This window comes from Macrobrachium nipponense, chromosome 21 (genome assembly GCF_015104395.2).
Source record: "Macrobrachium nipponense isolate FS-2020 chromosome 21, ASM1510439v2, whole genome shotgun sequence".
Taxonomy (NCBI): Eukaryota; Metazoa; Arthropoda; class Malacostraca; order Decapoda; family Palaemonidae; genus Macrobrachium; species Macrobrachium nipponense.
In genome coordinates this window covers 12450590-12459770 of record NC_087212.1, presented here as the reverse complement: position 1 = coordinate 12459770, position 9181 = coordinate 12450590, and the positions used below count along the sequence as shown (strand labels likewise).

General features: G+C 38.6%; 1 protein-coding gene across 1 annotated transcript; it reads left to right on the top strand.

Annotated features, from left to right (window-relative positions):
• Window positions 1-858: 858 nt before the first annotated feature.
• LOC135197800 (zinc finger protein SNAI2-like) lies at window positions 859-3162 on the top strand. The gene is given in 3 exon segments (XM_064224925.1): window positions 859-1025; window positions 1991-2718; window positions 2720-3162. Coding segments are annotated over 3 exon segments (1134 nt in total). The 5' UTR covers window positions 859-934; the 3' UTR covers window positions 3035-3162.
• Window positions 3163-9181: the final 6019 nt, after the last annotated feature.

The following is a 9181-nucleotide window of genomic DNA, read 5'->3' as shown; positions in this document are numbered from 1 at the left end:
CCATAAACCTTCCCCTGTGGTCCGTTGTTAGCCTCTTAATTCATTGCTAAGCCTCTTAACCTAATCCCATGAGATAGATACTTTCAGCAACAGATGTTTAGGATAAACACCCGGTCCAGATTCCCTAGGACTCGGTAATTACCAGAAAAGTATACGTTTCTTGCCTGGGGGGTTTATACTCCAACCTAGATTTTCAGCTGTATTTCTAGCAGAATGTGAATGTTAATTATTACCTTGTTTTAACATGAAATTTGAAAGATATATAGTTCGAGTATATCAACTATTGCCTAAAAATGTTGTTATCCACTACAAATGCATGACAAACAATGACCATGGACCATAAAAAACCAAATACGGAATAATAAACCCTGCAAGATAGGTTGTAACCACATATGAATGAGTCCTACATTGCCTCAGGGCCTATGATCATCCCTCCCTGCGCACGGCGCACGTGCACGTTCGTCGATTCTGGAAAATATCGATGTCTGCGTTGGCATACGATGGCGATTCTCGGAGGATGCTCTTCATATTCTGCTATAATTCATTGCTGTTTTAACATTACGCAACAGGCCATAAGAGATCATAATAGCCTTTCATGTGCATTTACACATTTCCATACATATCAGGCAGACGAGTGAAATTATTTGATGTGTTAAATTCGCGGTGGCACCTCTCCATCTCTTGCTTCCCTTCTCACAGCTGACTGAAACTGTCGTCCTATTGGCTACGCGTATCCTTAAGTCCCGCCCTTTAATTTCGCCTCCTGCGATTGGTGCGGTTCTGTAATGAAACTAGACAGTTCATTCTCATTGGCTCCTTTGCTGGACGCCTCTTGTATTAAAGAAGGATCCTCTCGTCACGTTACTTAGTCTGACCTTAAAGAGAGAATAGTTAGCATCCCATTGTCGGAGGGCAGTTGAGGTGTGGTGTTCACATGGCCGCAACTATGGAATATCGGAGTTTTGGAAGAAATTACTTAAGCCGTCCGCTCAAGAAGAGGCCGGTGTCCCTCGCGTTTGAAAAAGGTATTTGTGAGTGCATGTTTACTTTCCTTTTCTAGTTTTTTTCCCTCATTCCCAATCGTGCCAACATCTGAAGGCACAATAGTGTAAGATTGGAGATAGTTCCATCAATGTTGAAAGGAAAATATTTTAAATTTTGAACAATCACTATTGAATGTGTTAAAAGATCCAAAATGCATTGCAAATCTATACGTACAGTAAAATGACCAACATTTAAAGCCAAACTTGCATAACTTTCATCTTTAAAAGTAAGTAGAACAGAGGCACATTATAGATGTTAGTCACTTCGATTTTACTCGATTGAGAAAACTGTCGTCACATCAGTGTGGTTACTTTTTCCTTCTTATATTGGAATCCTTACCATTTCGTACTGAGGTATATATATAGCATTGAGTATCGCTGAAAAGTGATCATATTTGTTACATAATGAAAGGTGGTTTAGTTAAATAATATAGTTTTACAGCATTCCCCGATAAAGTAGATTTGGTTGATTGTATATATGTATATATATGTATAATGTATATATGTGTATATGTGTGTGTGTATGTGTATGTGTGTGTATATGTGTATGTATATATATATGTGTATGTATATATATATGTGTGTGTGTATGTGTATGTGTGTGTTGTATATATGTATATATATGTATAATGTATATATGTGTATATGTGTGTGTGTATGTGTATGTGTGTGTATATGTGTATGTATTAATAATATAGTGGTATGTATATGAAATGTGTGTGTGTATGTGTAATTGTGGTGTATAATGTGTGTTAATATATATATGTGATGTATATATATATGTTATGATAATATTATGTTGTATGTATATAAAGTGATTATAATAATATGGTGTATGTATATGGTATGGTGGTGGTGGTGTATATGTATATATGTATTTATTTATATATAAGTATTTATTTTTTACGCAACGAACAGCCACAATACTTTTCCCTTTCCGTTTGCAGATAACGACCAGCCACAAGACTTGAGTACTACCAAACAGCATCGTCAGAACAGGGACAGGGACCACGAAGCCACGAGAAGCGTAACACAACCCATCCTGCACGCCCAGAGACCACCCACCTACACCCCTCTCGACTACACATACGCCGCCCAAGCACACCACGCCACCTGGCCATGCTGGTCCCGCGAGCAGTCTCAAGATCTAACACCTTTGATGGCGAACCATTACATGAATTTCTTCCATTCCTCCGTGGTACAGCACCAACAGTACCTCCCGCAGAATGGGTGGTGGTCCCAGAGACATGCGGCGGCGTTACCTGCCGCGCAGCCGCACCTCCATCACCATTATTTATCAGCAACATCCTATCGAAAGCCTTTCCCAACTCATCCTCTTTTCACGAAGGGTCTTTCGTCTTTCGTGCCTTCCGACCATCGTGTCATTTCACCGGCATCGACGACTTCCGACGACTCTGGTTTCGGGGCTGAAGAAGTCTCCAACGACGAGGACGAGATTGACGTCATCGGCGACGGTGACGACGATTTGTCACCATCATCGTCGTCGAGTGCAACTCCAGTTCCTACTACGAATGCCGGGGGAGAAAGCAAGACCTCTAGTGAGTCTCCTCAAGCCCCTGTGACTGGTGGAAGCAGACCCAAGTACCTACTCCCCTGCCAACAGTGCGACAAGGTCTACAGATCCCCCGGGGCGCTCAAGATGCACATCCGAACGACACACCCTCCCGTGCAAGTGCCACATCTGCGGGAAGTCCTTCTCTCGGCCGTGGCTTCTGCAGGGCCACATCAGGACCCACACGGGGGAGAAACCCTTCCAGTGCCCGCAGTGCGAGAGGCGTTTTGCCGACAGAAGCAACCTAAGGGCGCACCTGCAGACGCACACCGACGTGAAGAAGTACGCTTGCGGCACCTGTGCGAAGTCCTTCTCTAGAATGTCTTTGCTCAACAAGCACGCGGAAGTCTGTTGTCCTAAACAGAGTCCAACAGACTCGCAACACCCGAACAACAGCAATTCCACGCCGTGCAGATGAGTCTCATCAAAGCTTTTATTTTTATAATATATATGTCCGTATTCTAGTCATTTAAAGCAAATCATGTGTCACATCTATATGAATTCCTAAACGAATGAATGTACAAATTAAAAGATTATTTTGTGATACTTTCCGCTTTTATTTGTTCCCGTATTTGTCAATGTCTACTAGTATTTTTAATCCATTTTTTAATAGTAACCTCACATTTTCACTATCCAACAACTGAACGGAGGTACAATAAAAAGAAATAAAGGAAGGGAGTTGCAGCTAGGAGCCGAATGGATGCCGCAAAAAAAAAAAAACCTAGGTAATGCTTACAGAGCCCTGAATGAGGTGCACTGATGGCACTACCCCCTACAGAGTATGAGAGATGAATCAGGTGGTGTTTTAGAAAATATACCAGTATAACGATCCACAATTCTTTACAGGAATTCTTTAACTTTTAACAAAGAAAACCGGCAAACTCGAAACCCGAAGAATGTTTACAATTTCTAATACTGTATATATACATCATAATTTATTTACATAAAATATATTTTCATATATAAATTTAGTAGTTGAAGTATAATTACATTACAACTTTGACTATTCATCTAAATATGTTATCAAATTACACAGATTGACTCGTGAAATGTTTTAACAGTAGGTTAAAATCCTATTTTATTTACATTGAAAGAAAATTATTTTAAGTAATCCGGGTCAGTACTTATAAATCCTTAGTATCTCCCTATCTATACACTCCTATATCAAATCAGATATTTGACCAATTGCCGTATTTTCATCCTTTTTCTGAGTCTGCATCAAAATCCAGCTTTAAAATCCTTAACCTATTACTTGCTATCAGCTTACATCATTTATTCAGCAAGTCAAAAAGCAAAATAGAATTAGTACTAATTAAAAAGGGTTTGGTGCTAAGGGTTCATGTTACACGAAGTCAGAATAAAAGTAACAAAGAAGGTGGAAAACTGAGAAGATTCACACAAGACGATCAAAAGATATTCCTCTAAATACATAAGTTACCGAACGAGGTCTTACAACTGATTCTTATGTCCAATAACCAATTTTAAAATAAAGAGATTTTCACTTGACTAGAAAGGTATTTTTAAACGAAGATGAAGGAAAAATAACTTAAAAGAAGAACGCGTATGCACGCAGTCGGTGTTATTTTAACTTGGGAATCTGCGATCAATGTGTTAAAGTCATCTGGCGATGCGAAAAGATTCAACACGTGGAAACCCAATCGATCTTCTCATGATAAACATTCCGTTGGAGAGATCAATTTCCAATTAAACTGAATAAAATCTACGGCGAGACCACAACTAACATGACAGGCCACAAAATCAAGGTAGATCATTTGAGAGTTCTCACCGCTTACCTGTGACCTTTTCATCTGGACCATGCATCGTTCCAATGTTACGGTAGTTTTCTTTGCTTTTACAATTACAATTTTTTACCGTTCACCATTTTTTTTGCTGGATAATTTGGATAATTTTAATTACCTGTCATTGAACGGTTTAATGTCTGGTTTCAAAATAAATTTCATATATGTTGTTAATTTACAAATTATATAAATTATACTATAAACGATGGGAAGTCATAACTGTAAGGAAAGAGGAAACAGGAGGTAAGTTCCTTTCCAACTGATGACTGGAGAGACAAATAATGAACTGTATGAAATACTCCTTACACAATGAACTTGAAAAAGTGAGACAAACAGACTGACAGAGGGTAAAAAAAATAAAATATCTGAAGCAGAATCCACAATAAATCCTACACTAGTCTTGGACTAAAATGTAAGATTCTTAAGCTTTAAAACATTTACAAGCTTAAAACATTGTGCCAACATAATATCTTAAGCTTGAAAATATATGAGATAAGAACGAAAAATAGCGAAAAAATTATACGATATATAATGAGTGAGCAAGGCTGTATTTATCAAAATACCAAAGCAGTTTCTAAGTGAGAGAGAGAGAGAGAGGAGCAAGACTGTATTTACCAAAATACATAACCAGTTTCTTAAGGCCACAGACACGGGAGTGGCAGTTATCACAGAAATAACCTGCTCAAATGCTGAAAGTCGTCCACTACCTAACAACAGGCAACATACAAACAACTAACAACTAACAACAGGCAGCATATAAACAAAGGTGGCCGTCGAAAAGATCAAAACATCTGGTACACAGATACCGAGAAACAGCCATTTCATAGTTAAATCCGAAAGATTGTTCGATGTTTTCCCGGGCTGTTATAAAATTTCGTATATCGTTATTTTTTAAGAAGTGCACGTATTTTTTATTCAGTTAGCTGGATAAAAATGCTTTTATGTTCTTCAAACTTTATGAAACTCGCGCTAATTCCATTTACAGCTACTTTTCACTACATCCTCACCAATTTCAAAATCTATCCTAACTTTTGCAGTAGCCACTTCTCACTGTCACATAGATTAATTTCTTCTTTCATCTACTCTATACAAATACACCACCTAGCAAATTGTTTCTCAACTATATCAAGTAACATTCTTCTTTGGAAGCCACGTGTTTTTGGTAATTAAGTCCATTTATCAAACATTTCCACAAGATTCTCTCCATTTTCATTACCATAAAAAAAAAAACATCTTTCTCTGTCACCTAGTTTGACATGTAAATCACCTAATGCAATCAATGTTTCACATTCTCCAAAGTCTCTCCATCTCATTCACTTCCTCTCCCATCCTTTTCCATTCCCAGGCCACATAGACTTACTTTTACAACTTTTTTACTTCTAAACCCTTACCAGTTTTCACAAGTGCTCATCCCTTCAGCCATCCTATATGTTCCTCGTTGGACTAGTGTGTTACGTGCTCGCCTACCGATTCGGTAGTCGCAAGTTCGATTCCCCGCTCTGCCAACGTGGAATCAGAGGAATTTATTTCTGTTGATTAAAAATTATTTTCTCGATATAATGTGGTTTGGATCCCACAATAAGCTGTGGGTCCCGTTGCTAGGTAACAAACTGGTTTCTAGCCACGTAAAAATATCTAATCCTTCGGGCCAGACCTAGAAGAGCTGTTAATCAGCTCAGTGGTCTGGTTAAACTAAGACATACTTAGAGCTTTCCAGACACTAGAAAAACGGGGCCTTTCTTACCTGTTCACCTATCAGGTACCTAAGACTCACTAAACCTCTCACACTTGTACACTGCCAAAACATCAAGCTTTCCCTTCCTCAACAAATCAAACGTCAAAATCCAGTGTCCTCTGAATCACATATTTGCACATAAGAACTAAGTCTTTTTTACCCTTTTTCATATCATGGGTACAGGTTATACGAACTGCAAATATTTGCGCAACTGTTGATCTATGCATTGTACAATGTACTCGATAATTTTTAGTTTACAGTAGTAATTGTGGTTGCAGCCGTGATGGAGAAGGGTATGGGGCTAGTTAACTTAAAGCTTCCCAAAAACTACTTGATAACTTAGAAGAATAACCCTTTACGAAGCAGCTCTATTAAGGTGAAAACGTGCCCAGTGCAAAAATTAGTATTTGTGTTTTTCTGTTCAATTGACGTTATCACTTTCTTTCCAAAACAACATGAAAAAACGATAATCACGAAATGTCATTCACAATGATACCTCAATACGGTCGCCATGTTTCCTTTTTATATTTATATTTTATATTTATATTTTATATTTTGATGCTCCGTCATTTTGTTAAAAAGGGCATCAGCATTAATTTCTAACTTTGAAATTCTGGCAATGAAATCTACCTATTTTAAAGAAGCGTAAATTCATATTTAGGACTGGATTTCCAATACAGTATTTTTAAAAGGCAAGTAACACAATTTAGTAAGCAAACGCACAAACACTTTCCAAATATAAAAACACAACGCGCAGGCAGACAAATCACCGGATAATGGCGACCAGCATTAATCTTATACACGACCATTAGGCTGATGTTATAAAGGTTGGCTTAATGAAAACTATCAAGATAAAGGCCTGACAACGTCTCTATTCTTCCTTGGACTCACCATCTTGTCTGGACACTTATCCCAAAATAAACTCATCTCTGGGTCATGCAATAAATCACACAACATCTATGTACTTTAAAGATGCACAACCATATCTTTAAGAAATTTCTTGCACGTACTGCCAACGCGGATTGAGTAACAATTCACGTCCATGAAGGTTACTTCAAACTGGGCGAACCCATTCACTATGAAGGTAGTTTCTCTACCTGTCGCTCATATAATCTAGCAGCTGTATCACGACAAGGAAAGTTCCTCACTGGATGAGTGGGTTCCGTACTCGACTACCCGTCCGGTAGCCCGAGTTCGCTCCCCGCTGCCGCCAATGCAGAACCAGAGGAATTTATTTCTGGTGATTTGAAATTAATTTCTCGAAATAATATGGTTCCGATCCCCACAATATGCTGTTCCTAGAAACGTAAATAAAAATCTATTCCTTCGGGCCAACCTAAGACGAGCTGTTAATCAGCGCAGTGGTCTGGTTCAAGTAAGATATACTTACTTCATCACGACAAGCAATGGTTGCGTATATTTTAGTTATTATTCTCCCCGAGTATTAACAATCCTATCTCTCGTTTTGTTTTTGTTTACATTTTCCTTTTACCCGCCCAACTAGCAAAACGGTCACGCCTTTTAAATCTTAAATTCTTTATGCATTTCTTACCAACTGCTCTCTCTCACTCTCTCTTTGTAGTGTAACAAACACGTGAGTTATCGGTAGGAATCTTTCCTTGTTAACCTTTACTCCCCAATTACGCAAATGAATTACGCAAACACAAATGACTCTGGAACCAATCCCCCCTCGCGACCGGAAGTAATAGGGATGTACTCCTTCCTACTCACGCAGATTAAGAGCCACCGCTAATGAGCTCGTTGGGTGGCTTCTGGAGGCTCTGCCGATTTCGTTTTTACGGTCGTTTAAGCTTGCTGCTTGTTATGATGGAAGCTGGGGGTTCACTGGGCTATTACACTAATAAATAAATAAATGAATAAAGGAGGAGGTAACAAAACTGAATCAACTAACATATGGAAAAATATTGCAACATTGTTACAGAGAACAGATAAATGATTGACCTTTATGTGACGCCAGTTTTAGCAGTCATAAACCATAAAGCATTAATTCCTTTCGTAATTATGCCAAACAAGTCAACAAAAATTTTATATATATATATATAAAGATAAAAGGCCTATAAAACACTATTTGAACGTTGAACCATATATTTCGAGCACTTCCCTCTGTGCTCCTGATCACCGGTAAAATATTGACATATAGGATGTCTTACAAGAGTATATAAATACAACGCTTGAGTCTAATCCCATTACTGTGATTCATATATAGTACGCATTAAGCTACAACTGTCCTTTAATATCTAATTCGCTCTACCTCGGAATTAATATAAAGCATATGTAGGTGTGACAGTAAGTCACTATTGGTGACCCAGGATGGATGGGAATGAAACTATTCCCTGTTGTCTTCTGGCCTTATTAACACCCATCTGGCGACTCGTCCGGTGGTCTGATGTTCTTGGACACCTGCTTGAGAAGCGGCCTAGAAGGATTAACTCGCCGATGTCATCCGATTTCCAGTGTCCTCCTGATAGGTTCAAAATGCTGGTTTGATTGATGATAGAAGATTCCAGCATTTTCCTTCTGTACAGACAGCTGCTTTTGAAAACCAGCTCTGCCCCACTCCAGTTCATAGTATGGCCTTTGTCCCTAATATGTATGAAAATCCCGAGTTCTGTGATGCATATCGCGCTGATCTTTTGTGCTCTGCTAATCTCTGCGAGGTGGATCTACCAGTTTCCCCAACGTAAATCTCATTACAATTGCTACACGGTATCTTGTAAACCCCGACTTCTTCTCCTCTTTTATTTAAGTATACGTTAATGAGCGAACTCCCGACAGATTTGGGATAATGGAAAATGAAAGGATTATTAGGCCTAAGCTGTTCTTCGTGCTTAAATTTTATTTTATGGTGTAAATTTATTTGCCTGTTGAGAGTAGGACCTTTATATAGTATATTGTATTCGCCTTATTAATAGCCTTTTCGATAATGTATGGTTGCAATTAGGTGTTGGCGGATCGTGTTGAATTCTTTATCTGCATAACCATTTGAACATATTCTAAGCCCCCTGAGGAA